At 64.9% G+C, this 12,616-nt stretch overlaps 1 protein-coding gene across 1 annotated transcript; it reads left to right on the top strand.

The window, feature by feature from the left end:
* Window positions 1-1,305: 1,305 nt before the first annotated feature.
* Window positions 1,306-12,111, top strand: LOC116800124 (lysine-specific demethylase 5C-like). The gene is made up of 11 exons (XM_032713704.1): window positions 1,306-1,320; window positions 2,451-2,557; window positions 2,654-2,792; window positions 2,895-2,942; window positions 2,984-3,163; window positions 4,621-4,755; window positions 6,348-6,875; window positions 8,066-8,123; window positions 10,060-10,259; window positions 10,969-11,154; window positions 11,641-12,111. Exons 1-11 carry the CDS (start codon window positions 1,306-1,308, stop codon window positions 11,647-11,649), a joined length of 1,605 nt encoding a protein of 534 aa, XP_032569595.1. The 3' UTR covers window positions 11,650-12,111.
* Window positions 12,112-12,616: the final 505 nt, after the last annotated feature.

Raw genomic sequence — 12,616 nt, 5'->3', positions numbered from 1 at the left:
CCCCAGTGACTGCCCTGGGGGTACCCACAAGAGCCCCCCAGTCCCACCCCTAAAACTTCCCTGAACCTCCACAAAATGACCCCCAGAGCCCTACAAGAGCCCCCCCAATCCCATCCCTAAAACTTCCCTGAACCTCCACAAAATGCCCCCCAAAGCCCCTCAGCCACTGCCCTGGGGGTACCCACAAGAGCCCCCCCAATCCCACCCTTAAAACCTCCCCAAACTTCCACAAAATGACCCTCGAAACCCCTCAGTGACTGCCCTGGGGGTACCTACAAAAACTTCTCCAATCCCACCCCGAAAACCTCCCTAAACCTCCCCAAACCCCCCAGCAGCTGCCCTGGGGGTACCCACAAAAGCCCCCCCCAATCCCACCCCTAAAAGCTCCCCTCAGTCCCAGCCCTAAAACTTCCCTAAACCTCCACAAAATGCCCCCCAAAGCCCCTTGGTGGCTGCCCTGGGGGTGCCCCCAAACCACCCCCCAATCCCACCCCTAAACCTTCACAAAATGCCCCCCAAAGCCCCCCAGAGACTGCCCTGGGGGTCCCCACAAGAGCCCCCCTGATCCCACCCCTAAAACCTCCCCAAACCCCCCAGCAGCTGCCCTGGGGGTCCCCACAAGAGCCCCTCCGATCCCATCCCTAGAACCTCCCCAGACCTTCACGAAACGACCCCCCCAGACCCCTCAGTGACTGCCCTGGGGGTTCCCACAAGAGCCCCCCCGATCCCACCCCTAAAACCTCCCCAAACTTCCACAAAACACCCCCCGAAGCCCCTCAGCCACTGCCCTGGGGGTACCCACAAACCACCCCCCAATCACACCCCTAAACCTTCACAAAACGCCCCCCAAACCCCCCAGTGACTGCCCTGGGGGTCCCCACAAGAACCCCTCCGATCCCATCCCTAAAACCTCCCCAGACCTTCACAAAACGACCCCCCCAGACCCCCTAGCAGCTACCCTGGGGGTTCCCACAAGAGCCCCCCCCGATCCCACCCCTAAAACCTCCCTGAACCTCCACAAAATGACCCTCGAAACCCCCCAGCAGCTGCCCTGGGGGTCCCCACAAAAGTCCACTCAATCCCACCCCTAAAACCTCCCTAAACCTCCACAAAACACCCCCCAAAGCCCCTCGGCCACTGCCCTGGGGGTGCCCCCAAACCACCCCCCAAAAGAGATCCAAGCCCCTGCAAAACAGTCCCCCTAAAAGCCCCCCAGTGGGTGACCCCTGGGTACCCCCAAACCACCCCCCAGAAACCCCACAAATCCCTCCTAACCCCCCCCCCCAAAAAACCCTAACCCCCCCCATGGCTGCCCTGGGGGTACCCCCTGCAAACCACCCTCCAAGAGAAACCCAACCCCCTGCAAACCCCCACAGAAATCCCCCTCAAAGCCCCCCAGTGGGTGGCCCGTGGGTACCCCCAAACCACCCCCAAAAACCCCACAAGTCCCTCCCAACCACCCCCAATAAAAAAACCCCAAACCCCCCCTGTGGCTGCCCGGGGGGGGCACCCCAGACTCCCCCAAACCTCACCCCAGATTCCCTCATATCCCCTCAAAACCCCCTCCCCAGCTCCCCAAACCCCCTCTGAGCCCCGTGTCCCCCAGAACGGGGACCTGGAGGGGCTGGGCCCCCCAAAACCCCCTCCCCAGACCCCCTGTGACCCCCCTGCCCCAAGAATGGGACCTGGAGGGGCTGGGCCCCCCAAAACCCCCTCCCCAGACCCCCTGTAACCCCCTGTGACCCCCCTGCCCCAAGAACAGGGACTTGGAGGGGCTGGTGGCCCTGGGCCCCCCAAATCCCTTCTGTAGCTCCCCAGACCACCCCAGCACCCCCCAAACCCCTCGTGACCCCCCTGTCCCCCCAGAACTGGGGCCACTACCCGTACCTGGACAACCTGGAAGGGCTGGGCCCCCCCAAAACCCCCTCCCCTGCCCCCCAACCCCCCATGACCCCCCTGCCCCCCAGAAGGGGGACCACTACCCGTGCCTGGAGGGGCTGGGCCCCCCAAACCCCCTCCCCAGCCCCTTATCAGCCCCCAAAACCCCTCCCCAGCCCACCAAACCCCCTCTGACCCCCCCCTGCCCCCAGAACGAGGACCACTACCCATGCCTGGATGACCTGGAGGGGTTGGTGGCCCTGGGCCCCCCAAACCCCCTCCCCAGCCCCCCAAAGCCCCTGTGACACCCCTGTGCCCCCGGAATGGGACCTGGAGGGACTGGGAGGGACTGGGAGCCCTGGGCCCCCCAAACCCCCTTCCCCAGCTGCCCAGACCCCCCCCAGCCCCCTAAACTCCCTATGACCCCCTTGTCCCCCCAGGATGGGGACCACCAGCCATGCCTGGACAACCTGGGCCCTGAGCCCCCCCAAACCTCTCCCCCAGATGCCCCTATCAGCCCCCTAAACCCCCTCCCCAGCCCCCCAAACCCCCCGTGACCCCTGTCCCCCCAGAACAGGGACCACTACCCGTGCCTGGATGACCTGGAGGGGTTGGTGGCCGTGGGCTCCCCCAAACCTGACTGTGACCCCCCTGCCCCCCAGAACAAGGACCACTACCTGTGCCTGGACAACCTGGAAGGGCTGGGCCCCCCAAAACCCCCTCCCCAGCCCCCTATCAGCCCCCTAAGCTCCCTCTGACCCCTCTGTCCCCCCAGAATGGGGACCACCAGCCATGCCTGGACGACCTGGAGGGGTTGGTGGCCCCTGGGCCCCCCCAAAGCCCCCATAACCCCCCTTTCCCCCCAGAATGGGGACCACTACCCGTGCCTGGATGACCTGGAGGGGCTGGTGGCCGTGGGGCCCCCAAATCCCTTCTGCAGCTCCCCAGACCACCCCAGCACCCCCAAATCCCCTCCCAGACCCCCAAACCCCCCGTGACCTCCCCTGTGCCCCCAGAACGGGGACCGCTACCCGTGCCCAGATGACCTGGAGGGGTTGGTGGCCGTGGGCCCCCCCAGACCCCCCATGACCCCCTGTGCCCCCAGAACGGGGACCACTACCCGTGCCTGGATGACCTGGAGGGGCTGGTGGCCGTGGGCCGGGACCTGCCCGTGCGGTTGGAGGAGCTGCGGCAGCTCGAGGTGCAGGTGGGGACGGCCCATTCCTGGCGGGACAAAGCTTCCAGAACCTTCCTCAAGAAAAACTCCTGCTACACCCTGCTCGAGGTGGGCACGGGGGGCAGGGGGGGTGCTGGGGGGGTGCTGGGGGGGGATTTTGGGAGGGTTGTGGAGCTGGGGAGGGATTTTGGGGTGATATGTGGGAATTTGTGGAGCTGGGGGGGATTTTGGGAGGATATGGGGGGGGTTGGGGATCTGGGGGGGGGGATTTTGGGAGGAGATGGGGGATTTGTGGAGCTGGGGGGGATTTTTGGGAGGAGATGAGGGGGTTGTGGAGCTGGGGAGGAATTTTGGGAGGAGATGGGGGATTTGTGGAGCTGGGGGGGGGGATTTTGGGAGGAGATGGGGTTTGGGGAGCTGGGGAGGGATTTAGGGAGGATATGGGGGATTTGTGGAGCTGGGGAGGGATTTTGGGGGGATATGGGGGTGTTTGTGGAGCTGGGGGAGGATTTTGGAAGGAGATGGGGTTTGGGGAGGATATGGATGGATTTGGGGAACTGGGGAGGGATTTTGAGAGGATATGGGGGATTTGTGGAGCTGGGGAGGGGGTTTTGGGGGATATGGAGGTTTTCTGGGGGCTTTGTGGGGAGAGGTTTGTGGGGATCTTGGGATTTTTGGGGTTGGGGTTATTTAAGGGGGATTGGGGGCCTTTAGGAGGGTTTGGGGGATTTGGTGAGGCTGGGGGGGCTGGGAAGGGGGTTTTGGGGGGTACAGGGAGGTGCTGGGAGTGCTGGTGAGGGGCTTTGGGGGAATTCTTGGGGGATTTGGAGGAGTGCTGGGGGGATTCGGGGGAGTTTTGGGGTGGGTTGGTGGAACTGGATTAGGGAGCTCTGGGAGGGTTTGAGGGGTTTTGGGGTGTGTTTGTGGAGCTGGGAGGGGACTGAGGTGGGTTTTTGGGGTGAGTTGGTGGAATGGGGCTGTGGCTGGGGGGTTTTGGGGTGTGTTTGTGGAGCTGGGAGGGGATTTGGGCGGGTTTTTGGGGTGGGTTGGTGGAATTGGATTTGGGGGGACTTCGGGTTGGTTTAGTGGAACTGGGAGGGTTTGGGTGGGTTTTGGGGTGTGTTTGTGGAGCCAGGAGGGGATTTGGGTGGGGTTTTGGGATGGGTTGGTGGGATTGGGCTGTGTCTGGGGGGTTTTGTGGTGTGTTTGTGAAGCTGGGAGGGGACTGGGGTGGGTGTTTGGGGTGAGTTGGTGGGATGGGGCTGTGGCTGGGGGGTTTCAGGGTGTGTTTGTGGAGCCAGGAGGGGATTTGGACGGGTTTTTGGGGTGTGTTTGTGGAGCCGGGAGGGGATTTGGGCGGGTTTTTGGGGTGTGTTTGTGGAGCCGGGAGGGGATTTGGGCGGGTTTTTGGGGTGTGTTTGTGGAGCCGGGAGGGGATTTGGGCGGGTTTTTGGGGTGTGTTTGTGGAGCCGGGAGGGGACTGAGCTGGTTTTTTGGGGTGAGCTGGTGGAACGGGGCTGTGCTTGGCTGGGTTTTGGGGCTCTGACCCCCCTGCTCCCCCCCAGGTGCTGTGCCCCTGCGCTGACGCGGGCTCGGACAGCAGCAAGCGGCTCAAGTGGCGGCAGGAGCCGGGGCTGTACCGGCTGGACGCCGAGAGCCTGGGGCTGTCAGCGCAGGACCTGCGGGACCCCGGCGCTGTGGTGAGGGGGGGGAGCACCCGGGACCCCTCCCATCCCTGCCTCCCACCCCCCACATCGTGGGGTTCAGGGGTTTTCTGGGGTGGGGGGACCCACATCCCCCCGTTCCTGTCAGTGATCCCATCCTCACACACCTCCTGATCCCCGTCACCTTTCCCGTCCCTGATTCCCTACAGATTGTGGCTCTCAAGGGTTGGGGGGCACCCCAGTCCTCCCCCGTCCTGTACCCACATCCCCCTCATCCCTGTGCCCCCCTCTCACACTCCCAACCCCCCAGATTGGGGTGTTCAAGGGTTGGGGGGCACCCACCCCCCCCCAGTCCCTGTCATCTCTCACATTCCTGATTTTCCCACAGATTGGGGCATTCAAGGGTTGGGGGGCACCCCTGTTCTCCCCCATCCTGTACCCACATCCCCCTCATCCCTGTGCCCCCCTCTCACACTCCCAACCCCCCCAGATCGTGGGGTTCAGGGTTTTTTGGGGTGGGGGGACCCACATCCCCCCGTTCCTGTCAGTGATCCCATCCCCACTCACCTCCTGATCCCCGTCACCCTTCCCGTCCCTGATTCCTTCCAGATTGTGGCTCTCAAGGGTTGGGGGCACCCCTGTTCTCCCCCATCCTGTACCCACATCCCCCTCATCCCTGTGCCCCCCTCTCACACTCCCAACCCCCCACATCGTGGGGTTCAGGGGTTTTTTGGGGTGGGGGGACCCAGATCCCCCTGTTCCTGTCAGCGATCCCATCCCCACACACCTCCTGATCCCTGTCACCTTTCCCATCCCTGATTCCCTCCAGGTCGTGGCTCTCAAGTGTTGGGGGGCACCCCCATCCTCCCCTGTCCTGTACCCACATCCCCCTCACCCCTTATACTCACATCTCCCCCATCCTGTACCCACATCCCCCTTACCCCTGTGCCCCCCTCTCACACTCCCAACCCCCCAGATCGGGGTGTTCAAGGGTTGGGGGGCACCCCCCCCCCCCCAGTCCCTGTCATCTCTCACATTCCTGATTTTCCCACAGATCGTGACTCTCAAGGGTTGGGGGGCACCCCTGTTCTCCCCCATCCTGTACCCACATCCCCCTCACCCCTTACACCCACATCCCCCTCATCCCTGTGCTCCCCTCTCACACTCCCAACCCCCCAGATCGGGGTGTTCAAGGGTTGGGGGGCACCCACACCCCCCAGTCCCTGTCCCTGCTCACATTCCCCCCAGTTGTGTTTATTTTGGGCTGGGGGCTCCTCCCCCTCCGATTGTGGTGGTTATTTTGGGCTGGGAGGCTCCCACCCCCCTGTCCCTGCTCACGTTCCTTTCCCCCCAGACCGAGGTGTTTATTTTGGGCTGGGGGCTCACCCCCCCTGACTGTGGTGTTTATTTTGGGCTGGGGGCTCACTCCCCGTCCCTGCTCCCGTTCCCCCCAGACTGAAGTGTTTATTTTGGGCTGGGCTCTCACCCCCCCGATTGTGGTGTTTATTTTGGGGTGGGGGCTCCTCCCCCCCCCGATTGTGGTGTTTATTTTGGGCTGGGCTCTCACCCCCCGACTGTGGTGTTAATTTTGGGCTGGGCTCTCACCCCCGTCCCTGCTGCCCCCCCAGATCGTGGCGTTCAAGGAGGGCGAGCAGAAGGAGAAGGAGGGGATGCTGCGGCTCCGTCACGCCAACTCCCAGAAGGCGGCCCCGCCGCTGCCGGGCCCGGGGCCCCCGTCGTGTGTGTGCGGGCAGCCGGCGGGGCCGGGCATGCTGCAGTGCCAGCTCTGCCAGGACTGGTTCCACGGCTCCTGCGTGGCCTGGCCCCGCCTGGGCGCCCAGAAGCCGTCGCCGGCCTGGTGGGAGTGGGACGCCAAGTTCCTGTGCCCGCTGTGCCAGCGCTCGCGGCGCCCGCGCCTCGAGACCATCCTGGCGCTGCTGGTGGCCCTGCAGAAGCTGCCGGTGCGGCTGCCCGAGGGAGAGGCCCTGCAGTGCCTCACGGAACGGGCCATCACCTGGCAGGACCGCGCCAGGCAGCTCCTGGCATCCCCCGACGTGGCCGCGCCCCTGGAGCGCCTGGCGGCCCTGAGGCACCGGCTGCACGGGGACGGCGGGGACGGAGCGCTCCGGGAGAGCAGGGGCAACGAGCAGACCAAGGTTTGGGGGATTTGGGGGCTCTGAGGGGGTTTGGGGTGACTGATGGCCCTGTGGCACTGTCTGCACGGGGACGGCGGGGACAGAGCGCTCCGGGAGAGCAGGGGCAACGAGCAGACCAAGGTTTGGGGGGTCTGGAGGGGGTTTGGGGGGTGTTTGGGGGCTCTGAGGGGGTTTGGGGTGACTGACGGCCCTGTGGCACTGTCTGCACGGGGATGGCGGGGACAGAGCGCTCCGGGAGAGCAGGGGCAACGAGCAGACCAAGGTTTGGGTGTTTGGGGGCTCTGAGGGGGTTTGGGGTGACTGGTGGGCCTGAGGTACCACCTGCACAGGGGTGATGGGGACGGGACGCTCCAGGAGAGCAGGGGCAACGAGCAGACCAAGGTTTGGGGGGGGTTTGAGGGGGAGTTGGAGGGTGTTTGGGGGGTGTTAGGGATGACTGGTGGCCCTGTGGCACCGTCTACACGGGGACAGTGGGGATGGAGCGCTCCGGGAGAGCAGGGGCAACGAGCAGACCAAGGTTTGGGGGGGTCTGGAGGGGTTTGGGGGCTCTGAGGGGGTTTGGGGTGACTGGCAGCCCTGTGGTACCGCCTGCACGGGGACAGCAGGGACGGAGCACTCCGGGAGAGCAGGGGCAATGTGCAGACCAAGGTTTGGGGGGTTTGGGGGGTATTTGGGGGCTCTGAGGTGGTTTGGGGGCTCTGAGGGGTGTGTGAGGTGTTTGGGGTGACTGACGGCCCTGAGGCACCATCTGCACGGGGACAGCGAGGATGGAGCGCTCCGGGAGAGCAGGGGCAATGAGCAGACCGAGGTTTGGGGGGGGTCTGGAGGGGGTTTGGGGGCTCTGAGGGGTGTGTGGGATGTTTGGGGTGACTGACGGCCCTGTGGCACCACCTGCACAGGGACAGTGGGGATGGAACACTCCGGGAGAGCAGGGGCAATGAGCAGACCGAGGTTTGGGGGGTGTTTGGGGGCTCTGAGGGAGTTTGGGGTGACTGGCAGCCCTGCAGCACCACCTTGCACGGTGGTGATGGGGATGGAACCCCGAGGGAGGCCCGAGGCAATGAGCACACCAAGGTTTGGGGGGTGGAGGGGGTGTGGGGCAGATTTTGGCCCTCAGGGGAAGGTCCTGGGGTGGGTTTTGGGGCTGGGGGAGGCCGAGTTCCCCCCCCAACACCTCCCTCCTCCCCCAGGTGTCGGTGGAGAACGGGGACGCCCCCAGCCCGGAGAAGAACGGCCCCCTGCCCTCGGGTGAGTGGGGCTGGGGGGCTTTGGGGGATCCCCCCGGGCCCTGTGCGGCCCCCTGAGCCCAGGGAGGGCTGGGGGGCTCCGGGGATCCCGGGGGAGTGCGGGGGGAGGAGGAGGGATGTGGTGGATCCCTGGTGAGCCAGGGGGTGCTGGGGGACCCTCTGGATCTCTGGGGTTCCCGTGGGATCCTGTGGGAGTGCAGGGGGAGAAGGAGGGATCTGGTGGATCCCCAGTGAACTGGGGGGTGCTGGGGGACCCTCTGGATCTCTGGGGTTCCCATGGGATCCTGTGGGAGTGAGGGGGGAGAAGGAGGGATCTGGTGGATCCCTGGTGAGCTGGGGGGTGCTGGGGACCCTGTGGATCTCTGGGGTTCCCATGGGATCCTGGGAGAATAAAGGGGGAGAAGGAGGGATCTGGTGGATCCCCAGTGAACTGGGGGGTGCTGGGGACCCTCTGGATCTCTGGGGTTCCTGTGGGATCCTGTGGGAGTGCAGGGGGAGAAGGAGGGATCTGGTGGATCCCTGGTGAACCAGGGGGTGCTGGGGCCCCCCTGGATCTCTGGGGTTCCCAGGGGATCCCGTGGGAGTGCAGGGACTGGGGTGGGATACTCAGGATCCCGTGGCAGTGCAGGGTGCTGTGGGATCCAGTGGATCCCGTGTGAGCTCTGTGGATCCCATGGGAGCAGAGTGGGCGCCGAGGGATCCAGTGATTCCCATGTCAGTGTAAGGAATATTGTGGGGCTCCAGAGATCCCACGTGAGCCCTGTGGATCCCATGGAATGCTGGGATCCATTGTCCCTGTGGTGTCCCCATGGATCTGGAGGCCCTGAGCAGGGCCCTACCCCCACTCTAGGGGCCAGTGCTGGAACCCCCCATTCCCAGTGGTGTCCCCATGTCCCTGTGGTGTCCCCATGGTGTCCCCAATGTCCCCGATGTCCCCACAGAGCTGGAGGCCCTGAGTGCGGCCCTGCCCCAGCTCCAGGGGCCGGTGCTGGAACCTCCCATTCCCTGTGGTGTCCCCATGTCCCTGTGGTGTCCCTGTGGTGTCCCTGTGGTGTCCCTGTGTCCCCATGGTGTCTCCAATGTCCCCGCAGAGCTGGAGGCCCTGCCCTGAGCGCGGCCCTGTCCCGGCTCCAGGGGCTGGTGCTGGAACCCCCCATGTCCCTGTGGTGTCCCCATGTCCCTGTGGTGTCCCCATGTCCCTGTGGTGTCCCTGTGTCCCCATGATGTCCCTGATGTCCCTGCAGAGCTGGAGGCCCTGAGTGTGACCCTGCCCCGGCTCCAGGGGCTGGTGCTGGAACCCCCCATTCCCAATGGAGTCCCCATGTCCCTGTGGTGTCCCCACAGTGTCCCTGTGGTGTCCCCAATGTCCCCACAATGTCCCCGCAGAGCTGGAGGCCCTGAGCACAGCCCTACCCCAGCTCCAGGGGCCAGTGCTGGAACTGGCCATGTCCCTGTGGTGTCCCCATGTCCCTGTGGTGTCCCCACAGTGTCCCTGTGGTGTCCCCAATGTCCCCACAATGTCCCCACAGAGCTGGAGGCCCTGAGCGCGGCCCTGCCCCAGCTCCAGGGGCCGGTGCTGGAACCCCCTATTCCCAATGGTGTCCCCGTGTCCCTGTAGTGTCCCCATGTCCCTGTGGTGTCCCCATATCCCTGTGGTGTTCCCACAGAGCTGGAGGCCCTGAGAACAGCCCTGCCTCAGCTCCAGGGGCCGGTTCTGGAACCCCCCATGTCCCAATGGTGTCCCCATGTCCCTGTGGTGTCCCTGTGGTGTCCCCATGTCCCTGTGGTGTCCCCACAGAGCTGGAGGCCCTGAGTGTGACCCTGCCCCAGCTCCAGGGGCCGGTGCTGGAACCCCCCATTTCCAGTGGTGTCCCCATGTCCCTGTGGTGTCCCTGTAGTGTCCCCGTGTCCCCATGGTGTCTCCAATGTCCCCACAGAGCTGGAGGCCCTGAGCGCGGCCCTGCCCCGGCTCCAGGGGCCGGTGCTGGAACTGGCCGAGGGGACGCGGCGGCCGCTGGAGGAGCTGATGATGGAGGGGGACCTGCTGGAGGTGACACTGGACGAGGCCCAGAGCATCTGGCGGCTGCTGCAGGCGACCCGGCCACCCCCCCTGCCCCTCTTCCGGCTGCTGCTCGAGGTACGGGGGGGTCCCGAACCCCAAACACCCCCAGACTCAGCCCTGAACCCCCTGAACCCACCCCATGGACACAGAGACCCCCAGACTCAGCCCTGAAACCCCCAAACCCACCCCATGGACACAGAGACCCCCAGACTCAGCCCTGAACCCACCCCATGGACACAGAGATCCCCAGAGCCCCCCAGACCCTCCCCACCCTTGGTGCCTCCTGCTCGGGGTACGGAGGGTTCCGAACTCCAGAACTGCCCCAGAGCCCACCCCAAACCCCTCAGACCTCGCTGGGTCACTGAGGGGGGGGTGTCCCATGTGGGGGTCCCTGACGGGCTGTGTCCCCCCATGTGGGGGTCCCTGACGGGCTGTGTCCCCCCATGTGGGGGTCCCTGACGGGCTGTGTCCCCCATTTGGGGGTCCCTGACGGGCTGTGTCCCATTTGAGGGTCCCTGATGGGCTGTGTCCCCCCATTTGGGGGTCCCTGATGGGCTGTGTCCCCCCATGTGGGGGTCTCTGACGGGGTGTGTCCCATTTGGGGGTCCCTGACGGGCTGTGTCCCATGTGGGGGTCCCTTATGGGCTGTGTCCCCCCATGTGGGGGTCCCTGACGTGGCGTGTCCCATGTGGGGGTCCCTGACGGGCTGTGTCCCCCCATTTGGGGGTCCCTGACGGGCTGTGTCCCCCCATTTGGGGGTCCCTGACGGGCTGTGTCCCCCCAGCTGGAGCAGGCAGAACGACGGGGGGCTCGTGCCCGCGGCCGGGACCCCGAGAGGCGTCGGAAGCGCCGGGGGGAGCGGGGAGACCTCCCCCCCTTGGCCAAGGAGGAGCTGGAGCCAAAGAGGAGTCGGGGGCCCGAGGGGGGGGACCCCCGGGACAGCCCCCAACCCGGCCCCCAGGCCCCGGGGGTGAGTGGGGGGCTCGGGGCAGGTCCTGGGGGTCTGGGGGAGTTATGGGGGAAGAGGGAGTTTGCGGGTTAAGGGGGGTTATGTGGGGGGGATTTTGTGGTGGGGGGTTATTGGGTGGGGGGCAGGTCCCAGGAGGAGAACTGGGAGGGTTATGGGGCGATGGGAGGGTTACTGGGGGACAGGGAGTCCCCAGGAGGAGCACGGGGTACGGGGGGGGTGATGGTGCTGGGGGGAGGGTTTGAGGGGGGTCCCCTGTGTGCATTGGGCAGTGGGGTTTGTGGGGTACAGGGACAGACCTGTCCCCCAAAACAGGCTCCCCGTGGGGTTTTGGGGTGTCCCCCAAACCAGGGGAGGGGCTCCCTGTGGGGTGTTGGGGTGTCCCCCAGACCAGGCTCCCTGTGAAGTTTTGGGGTGTCCCCAAACCAGGGGAGGGGCTCCCTGTGAGGTTTTGGGGTGACCCCCACCATATCCCCTGTACCCCCCCAGGACTCGTGACGTGGAGCCCCCAGCTCGGACGGACGCTCCTGCCGCCGGTGGGGAGGGACTGGGGGGGCCACGCCGGGCCCCCCCCACCCTGGGACCCCCCGACACCCCCCCCAATGATGGGGGGGCTCCCCCCCTCCCCGCCCCCCCCCGCGTTGTAATTATTTGAGTTGTTTCTTTTGTATCGTTCAGCCCCCGGGGGGGGTGCGGGGCCATGTGGGGCGGGGGGGGTCCGGGGGTCCCCCCAGAGCGGGGAGGGGGGGTCCCAACCAGCACAGCAGGGCCAGCCCCCCCTTCCCCCCGCACCGGGTTTTTTATAGGATTGGGGGGTGGGGGGCGGGGGGGGCGGATCTGGGGCCCCCCTGTCCCCCCCTCGCTGACACTAACAGGTCTCGGGGCTCTTTGTAGCGGGGCGGGGGCGGGGGGGGCCTTATTTTATTGTATTATGATTTTTTTTATTATTATTAAACTTTGGAGGTTAAAGGGGGTCGGGGGTTTTTGTGGGGTCCCGAACTCCCGGGGGGGGGAGGGGGGGGGAGAGGGCGGGTCCCTCCCGCTGCCCTGAGGGAGAAACCACTTCGGGAGGTGAGAAAAGCGCTTTTGTGAGGGAAAAAACCTCTTCTGTGAGGGGAAATCTGACTTTCCTGAGGGAAAAATCCACTTTTCTGAGGTAAAAACCTTCCCCCCGGGGTAAAACACTCCTTCCTGAGCTAAAAAGCCACTTTCCTGAGGTAAAACCTTTCCCAGGTAAAACACCTTTCCTGATGTGAAAATCCACTTTTATGGGGTAAAACCTTAAAACCTTCCTCCCTGAGGTGAAACAGCCTTTTTCTGAGGTAAAAATCCACTTTTCTGAGGTAAAACACCCCTTTTCTGAGCTAAAAAGCCACTTTTCTGAGGTGAAAACTTCCCCCCTGAGATAAAACACCCCTTTCCTGTGGTAAAAATCCACTTTTCTGAGGTTATAAAAACTTTCCCC

This window comes from Chiroxiphia lanceolata, chromosome 31 (genome assembly GCF_009829145.1).
Source record: "Chiroxiphia lanceolata isolate bChiLan1 chromosome 31, bChiLan1.pri, whole genome shotgun sequence".
Taxonomy (NCBI): Eukaryota; Metazoa; Chordata; class Aves; order Passeriformes; family Pipridae; genus Chiroxiphia; species Chiroxiphia lanceolata.
Note: the sequence above shows the minus strand (reverse complement) of the source record. Positions and strands in the feature narration are given on the sequence as shown.